At 44.0% G+C, this 15516-nt stretch overlaps 1 protein-coding gene across 1 annotated transcript in view; it reads left to right on the forward strand.

Moving 5' to 3' along the window:
* Positions 1-15023, forward strand: part of LOC308695067 (HHIP-like protein 1) — a 27100-nt gene extending 12077 nt beyond the window's left edge. Inside the window, exons 4-9 of the mRNA XM_081373004.1 lie at positions 217-545; positions 2190-2316; positions 2490-2635; positions 4596-4677; positions 5896-5978; positions 13323-15023. Coding sequence (XP_081229130.1) covers positions 217-545; positions 2190-2316; positions 2490-2635; positions 4596-4677; positions 5896-5978; positions 13323-14179 — 1624 coding nt within the window. The 3' untranslated portion in view covers positions 14180-15023. The remainder of the gene's footprint in view (positions 1-216; positions 546-2189; positions 2317-2489; positions 2636-4595; positions 4678-5895; positions 5979-13322) is intronic.
* Positions 15024-15516: the final 493 nt, after the last annotated feature.

Below are 15516 nucleotides of genomic sequence, written 5' to 3' on the forward strand. Positions count from 1 at the left end.
CGGCATTGTGGGATGTGAGAGGCCTAGCATGAGTTTAGCAAGGATGCGGGTTAGAGAGAGAAAGGGATCAGCAGACGGTGCAAATGTTTAAGACTATAGTCTTACGAGTGCAATCTTATGGGGATCAGTTACTTCTATTACTTTAATCTTATACAAACCCTTTTTGTAAGACACAAATGCTTCTCTCAAGGAAAAACAAACACTGTGATGTTACAGGTCCACTCTTCTAGGCAAAGCCCTGCGAATCGACGTAGACAACAACGATCATGGCGCCCCCTACAGTATCCCATCAGACAATCCTTTTGTAGGAGAGAGCGGCTCGAGGCCAGAGATCTACGCCTACGGTGTGAGAAACATGTGGAGATGTTCAGTCGACAGGGGCGATCCAGGCAGCGGCCAGGGCCGAGGCAGAATGTTCTGCGGGGATGTTGGGCAGAATAAATATGAGGAAGTGGATCTGATCGAAAATGGAGGGAACTATGGATGGAGGGCAAAAGAAGGCTTCTCCTGTTACGACAACAAACTATGCTCCAACTCGTCACTCAGTAAGCAAACCTTTCAGTTTTCAAATATAACTTGATGATATATAAGGTGATTTACAGGGAGGACAATTTGTTTTTAATGACCCTACAAGTTCAATTAAACCATCAAAATATGAGGATAATATTTTATATAAAATGCAATGCAAAAGAAGCCTGGTATGAGGACACTAGTTATTATGCGGGCATTGGGGTGCACAGCACATATCTGACTAAATTATTGAGATGGTCCTCACTGCAGAGCATAAAATCCGGGGGGAGGAGTCGGATAAAATCCAACTCCTCCCACCTTACATACCTAAACCTACCAATCTCCACCCCCTGATCCCTAAACCCACCCCTAAACCTACCAATCTCCACCCCTTATATAAGATCCGACTCCTCCCCTCGGATCTTGTGTACTGCATTGAGGTGCTACTGAAATTATTTGGCAAAAAAGGCAAACTACAGCTACAGGCTTTATTTTACTATGCAAACATTAGAAAAAAAAATGCATTGGATTATAAGGCATTTTGGTTACACTTTATTTTAAGGTGTCATTGTTACAGTGTAATTATATATTTAAGTACTGACTAATATTAAGCAACTACACGTACTTACTATAGGGTTAGGGTAGGATTAGGGTTTGGTTGAGGGTTAGTTGCATGTAATTATGCATAATTTAATGTTATTACTATGGTAAGAACATTTAACATGTAACAAGGACACTGTAAAATAAAGTGTTACCGCCACTTTTAATGCATCGAACAGAAGCTCAAACGTGCCGCGTAAACACGAGAACGAGCCTCATTGGCTCATGCTTGAGCTTACATTTACAACAACTGATGTGTGAGTTGATGGATGAATGTTTATATGTGAATAAAAGCCTAAATTAAATCTGTTCATCATATAAAGCAATCGTGTCTCTTCAGAAAATATGGACTTAATTGCTCAATTAGTTTTATAATGATCTCTAGTCTTACGAGTTTGTAATGACATAAGGGTGAGGAAATTATGATATACTGTAATTTTCAATTTTGGGCGTCCATGTCGTGAACGTCAAAAAGAAACATGTTTAATGAATTTATTGAGTTGCTTCAAATATTATTATTACGGTAGCACTTTATTTTACAGTCCTGTTCCCTTTATACTGTATGTACTTATTACAATTATTACAATAATTGAGTAATAACTAGGTACTGCTAACCCTGAATCTACCCATAAACCTATAACCCATGTAGTTACCTTGTATTACCCAGTTCTTTCTGAGTTAAGTATACTGTAATTACACATACTGTAGAATAAAGTGCAACCATTATTGCTTTCTTTAGTTTTTGTTTCTTTAAGTCAATTTACAAGGTAACCCAGACAATTCTGATGTAATTTAATACATTTTATGCACTTTACAAATGTTGAAGTAAGGAATTTGTTGTATTGGACAAGCTAATCTCTAAACCTGTAGGCTAGTATATAATCAGACAACATAAAAGCCTGTCATTTTATTCTCATAAAAAAATCTTTGAAAACTACTTTCTTATAAAGTTATCCTTTCTTCATTTATTTTAAAGATTTTTATGAATACAGCTCCAGTTTTCACAAACTGCTGTTGGTTCCAGTTGAGTTTTGAAGAGTATATGAGATGAAAACATCTTTATTTTACCTTTCCCATAGACGATATTCTTCCGATATTTGCTTACCCACATAAAATCGGCAAGTCTGTAACTGGCGGCTACATCTACAGAGGCTGCCAGATGCCCAATCTGAATGGTCTGTATATCTTTGGGGATTTTATGAGTGGGTACGTATGTTTTCTCTAGTACTTGAATTATAGTCCAATATAATAAAATATAAACAAGAATATCAACACAAGTCTAATGCATGCTACTTTCCCATAATGGCTGATTTATTTCACTGTTTGTATGATTACTATGCACTGAATATATCAGACTTCTCCCATTGTATGCATCCTAGGCGCCTGATGTCCCTAAAGGAAAACACGGAGACGGGAAAATGGAACTATAAGGAGATTTGTATGGGCTCTGACAAAACGTGCAGTTTCCCTAAACTTATAAACAGCTACTACAAGTATATCATATCATTTGGCGAAGATGAGGCAGGTAACTTGAGAGCAGATCTGTGTGTGACTATTTTTAGGGTCTTCAACAGCTTTACATTTTCTCCGATATACAGTCATGTAGCGAATTAGCTCAAATAAAGGGAATATAATTAATAATTATACTGGTTATACACCCAAAAAGGGAATACATAGCCCATGTATTTGTATCTCTATATATAGATAATTAACCCTAACGAATTATAATCAATTATAAATATACAGACAGGCTATAGATCAAATTTCAGAGTAACCTTTAACAGAATTAATTTCACATCAAATAAATCGACCGTACGATCTTCTTATCAACTCTCAAGAAGGATAATAAACTCTTGAGAAAGGTCATTCTTCTGGTCATGAAGAATAACTTTCTGTTCTATAAGATTACTAACTAAAGTGTAGGCTACTCATCAATATAAAGCTTGTAGCTAAAGGTCACACATTTAAGAGACTTTGTTCAGTGAGCAGCAGACAGAGACAATCAAGGATATAATTGGTTTTAATAAATCAAACTCTAAAAACATAAGACGACATTTAAACAAAGAATATAAACAGAATAATGAAAGTAAATGAGTGTAATGAGTCGATCTCTCTACATTCAAAATGTTTGTATATAGTATATCCATATTTTGCAATATATAAAATCAACATTTGTAAATCATTTTAAATCACCAAAGCCATTAAGTACGCAGTCTTGTACCTTTGTCATTTTGTTCCGATCTTTAAAGGTCCCATTGCATGAAAATTTCACTTTCTGAGGTTTTTTAACCTTAATATGAGTTCCCCTAGCCTGCCTATGGTCCCCCAGTGGCTAGACATTTTGATGGGTGTAAACCAAGCCCTGGGTATTTTTGAGAAAATGAAAGCTCAGACGGGCGAATCTAGAATCTTCCCTTTATGTCGTCATAAGGGGAAAGGTCACCTCCCCTTTCTCTACTGGCCCATCCATGAGTACTGGCCCATGCAATGATAAGATCTTCATTCACGGGATCAACAGACTGTCATCTACTCAATGCTCATCACTGCAACCTTTTATGTGATGGGAATAGAACTAAATACTTAAAAAAACCTTCTCACAATTCGTTAATCTCGATAGCTGTGATAGTAAAAACATATAATAGCTGTAATAGTAAAAGTTTTCGAGAGAGTTCCACATGTAATGCTAGATATTTCATATTCAAGCTTGACAGCCAATCACAGAAGTGGGCGTTTACACTGAAGTCTCACAGCAGTCAATCACTGCAGAGGGCGTTTACACTGAAGTCTCACAGCAGCCAATCACAGCAGTGGGCGTGTACACTGAAGTCTCACAGCAGCCAATCACAGCAGTGGGCGTTTACACTGAAGTCTCACAGCAGACACGCTCCTTCAAACACAGCGTTCAAATCCGAGGATGAAGTCAGGCTAGGAAATATGACTTTTATTTCTAAAAAAACATACTAACATTATAAGGGCACCCCAGGGAACATTCTAAAATAATAAAAAAATCCATGCAATGGGACCTTTAAAAATGTTTTTCTTCAAATCAAAGTCTGTAGTGTTGTGATTCACCTCGTCCCTGGTTGGCTTGGTTCATGGCTTATAACTCTTTAACAAAGACTTTTACAAAATACCTATGGGAAAAATGAATGGAAAAAATACTTTTGGAAACCAGCGCCACTAAAAAAGGGGGCGAGAACTGTACTCTATAGAACCTTAAAGGGGTTCCCATCATGGGATCCTTTTATGGATTTAGTTTTAATCAATTATTGTTCTTTTAATTCAAGTTTATGAAGTAGACAGCTCGTAAACACTTTATTAGTAGAAAAAAAATCAAATAAACCATAAAACATGGAAGTATTATGCAGTCATTTAAGACACTTCTCCTTATATAGAAACTTTTTGGCATAAAGGGCTCTTTAAAATTGAGGGTTCTAGAACCCCATTGAACCGTTTTTTCTCCTAAGAGTGTGTCTGTGTTTCAGGTGAGCTGTACTTCCTCGCGACGGGAGCGGCGAGTGCCACAGCCAGAGCCGGAGTGGTGTATAAGATAGTGGATCCCTCGAGGTACACACACTGTATTGATACTGACTGTAGACAGGGGGTTCAGTTCTTTTAACATCCACTTAATAAAACTTCACATGATGGTATGATGGTAATGCAGAGCTGTAGTAGAAAAAACAGCCTCCTCCCCTGCCTAATCTGATTATCTATATTGATTATACCAAAACGCCTCTTAGAATTTATCAAAATAAATTAATAAATGGAAATATAGTGGTAATGCTTTTTAGGGGCAATATTAAAGGAATAGCTTACTCAAAATAAAAATCCTGTCATTTATTCTCTCTGATGAGCAATAGTTAAAGTTTTTTTTTTCTGTTGTTGTTCGATTATGTGTGTAAGCAGGGCCTAAAATTAACAATCGCCAAGCGCCAAATGCGAATAATAAAACAGGTGTTGGTGAGTATGTGAAATGTTGTATATTACCAGTTGGCCGGTAATATTTTTATGAATTCTAACAATGCAATTTTGTGAAAACATAACAGTAAAACAAACACGAAGATTGTTCAGGACAATTAACAGGCCAGCGCTGCATCGTCACAAGAGTTTAAGCCTTGGCCATTTAAATATTCAAGCGCAAGAAGTTCAAAAAGAAGCTGTATGGAAAGCTCTTTTTCACGTCTTCTTGCTCTTGAATGGACAAAACTCACAAAAATGCCCGTCTCTGCTAGTATCCAAGTAAACATAACCGGTTATGGCTTAAATAAACGTCAACAGTAGAGAACGATGTATACCAGTATCAGTGTATTGGATCCGTGCATTACTCTTAAAGTGACAGCAGCCATATTTATGTTATTTATATTAATATTTATGTTGCTGTCTGCATTTTTAATATTAATCAAACAACAAAAGGCAAAGAAACAAAATCATTCACTGATCGTGACCGAATAACTTTGTTACCTTTAATAAGGATTAATCTATGTTTATTTATGAAGACAATGCAGCGTTATTTTACATTTGATTACTTTATTCAATGTCTCTACCTGAAAACTACCGTTACTTGTCTTTAATAATGTTTAGTTAGGGTTGTAGTTTTAGCTTTGATATCAAATTGGAATAGAGAACAGTTTAATGAAAAATATTTGTGGCTGGTAAATCTTCTTAAGTCACCGGCCATTGGCAGATGTGGCAAAAAGCTAGTTTTAGGCCCTGGGTGTAAAGTATGTTTGTACTTACTGTTAAAAGCTGTGAAATAAACAGTTGGACATTTTCTTCACTCTTTAGGAGGGCCCCTCCAGGCAAGTGCAGCTTTAAGCCCACTCCAGTCAACATCAAGGGCAAACTGATTCATTTCAGTCCCAAAGAAGGTAAACAAACACTCCTTCTTCCCATTGAAGGCATGAGATTTGAATAGGGCTGCACGATTAAGGAAAATATAACCAAAATTGTGATATGGCTTATCAAATGGCGAAGGCTGCGACTGAATGAAATGAATGCGCTGCGTGTTTCAGACTGAAGCGCAGCACTGTGTTTATTTACACGTGAGCAACTCTTGATTTGCCTGTGTTTTCAGCTTCTCAGTTCACAGTAAATGCTGCTCCTCATGAACTCCATCTGCATCTGCTCTGAGTTTGAGTCATTTTACCGTGCATTTGGGAACAATGTGCCAACCATCTTCATATACTAAAGATTAGAAAATAATGCATTCATATACTAGATTAAAATAGGATGCTTATCAACAAAAGATTAACAGCTCCCTGCTGTTCACAGTCAAAATAAAAGTTTAACATTTAAAAGTAAAGGAATTAAACAATAGTATTGTAATTTTACAGTTGTAATGTAACATACAATTGTGGTGACCCACAAGGATGTCTGAAAGAGACATTCACCAAGGGACTGTACCTTTAAGAAAAGGGGGGTTTTAGACGATGACGAGTTCCGGTTTGGATGTTGTGTTTTGTTTTGATATCACTCGCTGTACTGTGTGATAGAGATATTGAAGTGGATAGTAAAGCTGACTCGACGCATCTCCGTCTCTTGTCTCCTCACTTACTGCACTCCACATTTGGTGACCCCGACGCGAGTTGAACACTGCTGAATTATGTCACACAACGACGGTGGTGAAAACGCTGCGGCCGCGGCGCCGGCCGCTGCAAGCGGCGCGGCTAATGTCGGCGCTATCTACGCAGCCACCATCAAGTTACCGGACTTTTGGCAGCACAATCCACGGCCGTGGTTTCAGCACATCGAGGCACAGTTCCAGCTGAGAGGAATAACACAGGACGTTACAAAGTATTTCCACGTGGTAGCGGCCTTAGATGCCTCGACGACGGCCAGGGCTATGGCGCTGTTAGAGGCTCCTCCTGCTGACGGCAAGTACGACGCACTTAAAACGTTCCTGTTGAGCCTCTTTGAACTGTCAGAACTGGAGAAGGCAGACCGCCTGCTGTCCCTGAACGGCCTTGGCGACAGCAAGCCGTCCGAGTTAATGGAGAGGATGCTGGCGGTGCTGGGCGCGGCGGATCCCTCATTCCTTTTCGCCCACATATTCCTGCGGCAGCTTCCAGCACCCGTGCGCACTGCATTGGCTAGTTCCCCCCTCCCTTCCTCCAGAGACTACCGAGCACTGGCGGTGGAGGCAGACAGGATTTTCCTCGCCAACCGACAGCAGTTTGTCCATGCACTGCTGCCCACCCAGCGCACATCTGTTCCACCCTTGGAGGACGACCCAGACACTGCAGCTGCTGTGACGGCCCGCCGACAGCGTGAGGACGGGTGGTGTTATTACCATTCCAGGTTTGGGGCCAAAGCCAAGCAGTGTCGTCAGCCTTGCAGTTTTGGAGCCCAGGGAAAAGCCAGGGCCGGCGCTCATTAGCAGCTATGGGCGCTGGCCGTGACTGCAAGCTGTTGTTCATCACTGACATCTTGTCTGGCCGGCGGCTGCTGGTCGATTCTGGGGCTCAGCGCAGCATCCTGCCGGCGCAGCCGGTGGACACCATGGCTGGCGGACACGGCCCCCCGATGGACGCCGCTAACGGCACACCCATTCGTACCTATGGCACGAGGCATGTGGAAGTGTGTTTCGGCGGGCGGCGTTTCAGCTGGGACTTCGTCATGGCTGCTGTGTCTACGTCGCTCCTGGGGGCGCATTTTCTCTGCGCTTATAGACTGTTGGTGGATGTTACAAACTGCCGCCTGATTGACGCCCTCTCTTTTGCTTCGTACCCCTGCACGCTGGGAGGGACAGGGGCGCTTTGTCTGTCAAACACGCTGGCCAACGGGGACCTGTATCAACGCCTACTTGCGGAGTTCCCCGACATCACCACGCCCACGTTTTCATCGGCGGTGGCTAAGCATGGCGTGGAGCACTACATCACCACGGTGGGCCCCCCAGTCTACGCACGAGCCCGGCGCCTCGACTCTGCCAAGCTCGCTATCGCCAGGGAGGAGTTCGCCACCATGGAGCACCTCGGCATCGTGCGCCGCTCCAACAGCCCGTGGGCTTCTCCCCTGCACATGGTGACCAAGGCTGATGGCGGATGGCGTCCCTGTGGAGATTTCCGTCGCCTGAACGACGCCACCACACCCGACCGGTACCCAGTGCCGCACATCCAGGACTTCTCTGCCCACCTAGCCGGTGCCACCATTTTCTCAAAGGTGGACCTGGTGCGCGGTTACCACCAGGTGCCTGTCCACCCGCAGGATGTCCCCAAAACAGCGGTCATCACACCCTTTGGCCTTTTCGAATTCCTACGGATGCCTTTCGGCCTCAAGGGGGCAGCGCAGACGTTCCAGCGTCTCATGGACTCGGTGCTGCGAGATATGCCGTTCATGTTTGTTTACTTGGACGACATTCTCGTGGCCAGCGCATCTGCAGACGACCACTGAACTCATCTCCGGCAGCTGTTCGGCCGGCTCAGTGAGCATGGCCTCATCATCAACCCGGCCAAGTGCGAGTTTGGCCGGTCATCCATCACCTTCCTCGGCCACCACGTCACCCCACAGGGGGCAGTCCCCCTCCCTGCCAAGGTGGAGGCCGTCGCCAGTTTTCCACGCCCACGCACTGTGAAGTCCCTGCAGGAGTTCCTGGGCATGGTGAACTTCTACAACCGTTTCCTCCCCCGTGCGGCCCAGCTCATGCGTCCATTGTACTACGCCTTGCGGGGTAGGAGACCGGCGGACACGTTGGATTGGTCCCCAGAGATGACTGATGCGTTTGATGCTGCCAAAACTGCGCTGGCCAACGCTGCTCTGCTGGCGCACCCGTCTCTGACCGCCCCAGTTGCTCTTACTACGGACGCCTCTGATGACGCCGTGGGGGCTGTGTGTGAGCAGTGGGTGAGCGGAGCCTGGCAGCCGCTGGCCTTTTTCAGCAGGAAGCTCCGGGACAATGAGAGGAAGTACAGCCCCTTCGACAGGGAGCTCCTGGGTCTTTTCCTCGCCACCCGTCATTTCCGTTTCCTGTTGGAGGGTCGGCGGTTCACGGCTTTCGTTGACCACAAGCCGCTGACGTTTGCTATGGCCAAGTCTACGGAGCCATGGTCTGGTCGACAGCAGCGTCAGCTCTCGGCCATCTCCGAGTTTACCACTGACATTCAGCACGTGGCTGGCAAGGACAATTTCGTCGCCGACTGCCTCTCCCGGGTGGTCGTTGGTTCCGTCCACTTGGGCCTCGACTATGCGGCTATGGCTGCTGATCAAACGGCGGACTCTGAGGTGCAAGCCTACAGGACGGCCCCCACGGCGCTGCTCATGGAAGATGTGATGTTTGGCGCGGCTAACGCTACACTCCTCTGCGACGTCTCCACTGGGCAACCTCGCCCCATGGTACCTGCTGCCTGGAGGCATAAAGTTTTTGATGCCATCCATGGTCTTTCCCACCCGGGGGTGAAGGCCTCTACCAAGCTGGTTGGGGCCAAGTTCGTCTGGCCGGGCCTGCGGAGGGATGTCAGGGCCTGGGCTGCGGCCTGTGTGGCGTGCCAGCGCGCAAAGGTGACTCGTCATACCAAGGCTCCTTTGGCACCCTTCAAAGTGCCAGAGAGACGTTTTGATCATGTGAATGTCGACCTGGTGGGCCCACTTCCCCCCTCCCGTGGTTACACCTACCTCCTCACCATGGTGGACAGGACCACCAGGTGGCCAGAAGTAGTTCCCCTGTCCTCCACTACATCAGCGGAAGTGGCCCGGGCGTTCATTACGGCTTGGGTGGCCCGTTTCGGCACACCGTCCGACCTCTCCTCGGACCGGGGTCCGCAGTTCACATCGGAGCTTTGGTCTGCGGTCGCCGAGGTCCTTGGGGTGAAGGTCCATCGTACCACAGCCTATAACCCACAGAGCAACGGATTGTGCGAGCGGTTTCATCGTGACATGAAGGCCGCGCTCAGGGCCAGCCTTACGGGCAGCGACTGGGCTGACCGCCTCCCATGGGTTATGCTTGGCCTTCGCTCCGCCCCCAAGGAAGATCTTCAAGTCTCATCTGCCGAGCTGGTGTATGGCCAGCCGCTGCGTGTCCCGGGGGAGTTTCTTCCAGATGCCACGGCCCCGTGGTCAGTTGCCTCACATCGGGCTGCGTCTCGGGACATTGCAGACGCTTTTGTTCCTATTCCAACGTCCCACCATGGCCTTCCCCGGTCCTACGTGCCCAAGGATTTACCATCAGCCAAGTATGTTTTCATCCGCCACGATGGCCATCGGACACCGCTGCAGCCCCCATACGATGGGCCCTTCCGTGTCCTGGAGGGGGGGTCTAAGAACTTTGTTGTGGATATGGGGGGCAGGCCTGAGCGGGTGGCTATTGACCGTCTCAAGCCTGCTCATGTGGATTTTGGGGAACCGTTTCAGCTGGCCCTGCCCCCACGGCGAGGGCGCCCACCTGCGGCAACCTTGCCCCCTGCCCCGCCCCCTGCCCCGCCCCTTGCCCTTGGCCCCTTGCCCTTGGCCCCTCTACTGTTAGGCGCAGCCGGTATGGCCGCCCAGTCCGCCCCCCTGTGCGTTGACTTTGTTATGTGCTGGACTGTTCTGTTTTGCACTAGTGCATAGTGTCACATGTTCTATTTGGGGTACATGTTCGGCCTGGCCCTGTTATTATGGGTGAATTCTGGGGGGGCCTGTGTGGTGACCCACAAGGATGTCTGAAAGAGACATTCACCAAGGGACTGTACCTTTAAGAAAAGGGGGGTTTTAGACGATGACGAGTTCCGGTTTGGTCGTTGTGTTTTGTTTTGATATCACTCGCTGTACTGTGTGATAGAGATATTGAAGTGGATAGTAAAGCTGACTCGACGCATCTCCGTCTCTTGTCTCCTCACTTACTGCACTCCACACAATTATATTATTTTTCTAAAATTCTTAAATTTTTCTAAAATGTCTTATTTGTTTTATTTATTAATTTTCATATTCTATATAATTATATTATCATTTTCATATTTTCATTTAGTAATAATAATACAATTATTTTATGGCAACACTTTACAATAGTTCTGTTAGTTCACATTAGTTAACTACATTAGTTAACGTTAACTAACAATCAAAAATAATACTAAAGCATTTATTAATCTTTGTCAATGTTAAAGGTAGGGTAGGTAGGATTTTTATAAAAAAACTTTTTTTCAAATTTGTTTAAACTGTCTTTATACACCAATACATAATTAAAATGTAAGTGCTCTGAAAAAGAGAGTATAAAAATCGAGTGACTGTAGACCTTTTAATCTGCAATAAACACAGCTCATTATTTCCATTCATGACGAAACAATTGATTGGTTTGGGCGACTGTCACTCACTCTCGCAATCAATGGCTTCCACCCCTGTCGCTAGATCTGCCCATATGCGCGCACACCCGTTTGATTTGAGGAGGCGCGGAACCTACGAAGAGTAAAATGATGGCAGAGAAAGAGCATTCAAAATTCAAAGCACCTGCATATTCAGTCAGCGAAGGCAAACAAGGCAAAAACTACTTCCTCGGACCCTGGTTGCCCGCACTCTTGAACGACCTCCTCTGCTTCGCCCTCGACCCCGGACCTGTCCTCGAACCGACGATGCGGTACCTTTCTCCGGAGAGTACATTAGTCTTCATTAGAGTCAACAATGTTTTCATTATGGAAACTCTTACATGCAGAACACCATATATGTTATGAATCTTACACGAAATTCACCGTCATCACAGTGTAACTGATGGTAATGGAAAAACGTGTATCAATGCAACCTGTTTTTAGCTTTGCCTTATAAATATAGCTCGTTACCGAATCAAACTTTACCAGTATCGATATGCTAGCTTGATAGTGAGTACTAAAAGAAATCTTATTTGTTTATATTCATAGTGATAAAGTTAGGTATTTTATTACATGTGATTCTGATTAATGAGGATAGGAGCTGGCTTCACTCAATTTTGATAATACACTTTTTAGAGTGCTGGCCTAAAAATATAATACATAAAAATAGGACAGAGGCCGCACTATGCATAAACGTTTTTTATTCGTTGCACAAACGCGTTTCGGCGTGTGCCTTCTTCAGTGAAGAAGGCACAGAAGAAGGCACACGCCGAAACGCGTTTGTGCAACGAATAAAAAACGTTTATGCATAGTGCGGCCTCTGTCCTATTCTTATGTATTACATGTGATTCTGACATGATGTCACTGCATGCACTGCGCTCCTTCCTCTCCACTCATCTCAGGTAAATAAATGCGTCTTCCAGCTGAGCCTGAGCGTTTGGCGTCGCGCGTTCATGTGTTTTGGGGGCGTGGCTTTGGAAGGAGCTCAGAAGGGAGGGGGTGGGAGTGAATGGAAATAATGAGCTGTGTTTATTGCAGATTAAAAGGTCTACAGTCACTCGATTTTTATACTCTCTTTTTCAGAGTACTTAAATTTTAATTATGTATTGGTATATAAAGACAGTTTAAACAAATTTGGAATGTTTTTTTTTTTTAGAAAAATCCTACCTACCCTGCCTTTAATGTAAACATTTAAAAATGCATTATTAAAATCATAAGTTGTATCTGTAAATATTATTTAATGTAGCTGACCTGACATGTACTCTAAGTTAATGCATTAACTAACATTAATTAATGGGACCTTATTGTGAATTATTAATATTATTATAAATTTAAATTTGAAATTGAAAGATGAAACCATGTTGATGACCTGAGTCTGTGGTAGAGTAGTGAGTTTAATGTGAAACTCGAGGTCGGGGACCAAGGTCCTTTGATTCCTTCCCTAGAGCTTTTCCTGTCCGATTTTAGGGAAAAATAGAATCTGTTGGAGACGTCCAATAGATTACTTAGGCATGCCGAAAGAACACCACAGACACAGTACAATCAACATGGGAAAATATCACAGTAAAACAAGCAGCTGTGAAAAATATCATATACCGGTGTTGTGCCAGATGAGAAGTGTATCTATGTATCATATTTTTACTCTTTTAATTCCTTTTAGAACTGTTTTAATTTTCCTTGCTTTTATTTTGTGATTATTTAATTACTTTCTGTGTAAAGCACTTTGAATTGCCATAGTGTATGAAATGTGCAATATAACTAAACTTGCCTTGCCTTGCCTTATTATCATATAAAATATATATTTTTTATAACCAATATTGATAAGCACAAAAATCTGGCGAAATCATGCAGCCCTACGAACAAGCACAGCGATCGCAATTGCAATCACTAGAAAGGGTGATTGTTCTGCTAGTTTTTTGACTCTCTGTTTGATTTGTTCCACAGAGTTCGCGATTAACAAAAAAACCTCAACGACTGCCATTCCCAAACCAAAACCGACCAAACCCAGTTCAACCCCACGGCCGCGAGCACCACAGACGACAACTCGCAGGACGCCTCCAGCGACCACAGTCCGCCACTCTACGCCCCGTCCACGCGCTCTCCACACGACCCCTCGGCCACTGACCCCCGCCAGGCCCTCGTACTGGACCCCGGCACCCAAACCCACTGCGAAGCCCTCGTACTGGACCCCGGCACCCAAACCCAACACCCCCGCCAGGCCCTCGTACTGGACCCCGGCACCCAAACCCACTGCGAAGCCCTCGTACTGGACCCCGGCACCCAAACCCAACACCCCCGCCAGGCCCTCCTACTGGACCCCGGCACCCAAACCCACTGCGAAGCCCTCGTACTGGACCCCGGCACCCAAACCCACCGCAAAGACCCAAACAGGCAGACCTGGGAAACGAGGTCGCGGGAAACCCCGGAGGAAAGGAGAGCGCAGGGGTCGGCCCCGCTCCGGGACAGTGAGGCTGGTCAGCGCCGAAGGGTGGAAGGACCGCGGCCGGGTCGAGATCTTCGTGCGTGGCGAATGGGGAACGGTGTGCGACGACATGTTCAACACGCAGGCCGCGGCGGTCGTCTGCCGGCAGCTGGGATTCCCCGTGGTCGAGCGCGTGGCGAAGAGAGCAGAGCTCGGAGCGGGAGCCAGCGGAGTCAGGATCCTGCTGGACGACGTCGAGTGCGAAGGGACGGAACGGACTCTGTTACACTGCAAACACGCCAAACTGGGCAAAAACAACTGTTCCCATGACGAGGACGTTGGGGTGGTGTGTGGCCATTATGAACATGCAGTGGAGTGAAAGACAGTGATGCCACAGACCAAAAATACAACTGTTTACAGAGAAACTGTCCATTTGACAGAACAAATATATATATATTATCATTTAAAATGACCTACTATAAAATTATGACGAACTGGAAATTCCCCCATTGCAACCAGAAGAGAATCAGTGTTTCGTTTTTGAATAAAGACACACATATTAGACTATATGGATGGAGAGATAGAACAAAAATATGATTGAATAAGTAAACTGCACTCACAAGTTATATTCATCAATCAAGCACACATTTCAATAATAATTTCTTTTTTTCACACTGAATCATGCACTATTTACACTGCGGTGAGTTGTTGACCATCTCACACAAGAGATATAAATGTATTAACTTTTTTTTATATTTTGACAACACTTTACAATAAGGTTTCATTAGTTAACAAGAACTAATAATGAACTGCATTTATCAATCTTAGTTAATGTTAATTTCAACATTTACTAATACCTTATTAAAATCAAATGTTGTGTTTGTTAACATTAGTTAATGCACAGTGAACTAACGTAAACAAACAGTGGACTGGATTTTTATTAATTAATGTTAACAAAGATTAATACTGTAAAAATTGTATTGATAGTTCATAGCTTGTGTTAGTTCATAAATTAACTAATGTTATGAAACTTTATTGTAAAGTGTTAGACTACCCATCATGTTTTCCTCATAAGAATGGTGATGTGTTAAATAAAAACGAAAGATTAAAGTATATCCACCTAGCAATCATGAGATTTTGCAGATTGTCCTTTTCAGGTTATTGCTATGTAAATATTGCATTTTTGTTGCACATTCCAAATGATGATTGTTTTTAATCACAAATGCTGGACATTCTTTGTTGTATTGTAATAATTAAAACATTTAAATAAAATCGTTTGCATAATCGTGGTGAGGATCGCAAAGTTGTATTCAAATATTTTATAGCCTATATCAATTAGCTACTACAACATCTTCCGTTGCTGTTTGGATGTTGCTGTGTTGGATGTGATGGTTTTCCTAACTTAACTGATCTGAAACAAACTCAAAGAACCTATTAAATAAACACTGAAGCACACAATGGATCAGACTTCTTCTCTCCTCATCCTCAAAAATAGCGTGCTTTTTCATTTTCCCCCAAATCGCTCAAATTTAGGTGCATGTCGTCAACGGCGTAATCACGTGATATTTGTTACTTTTCACAGCGCTGGTTAAGCTAGACCAATCACACGTTTTTTTTTTTTTTTTTTTTTTTTTTTTTGTCATCACTGAGGAAATTTTGATAATTGCTGGTGCAAGCGTAATTTTGTATGTCAGGCTTCTGTCCTCGAAATTATTA

Source organism: Scardinius erythrophthalmus (genome assembly GCF_964197995.2).
Source record: "Scardinius erythrophthalmus genome assembly, chromosome: 8".
NCBI classification, from domain to species: domain Eukaryota; kingdom Metazoa; phylum Chordata; class Actinopteri; order Cypriniformes; family Leuciscidae; genus Scardinius; species Scardinius erythrophthalmus.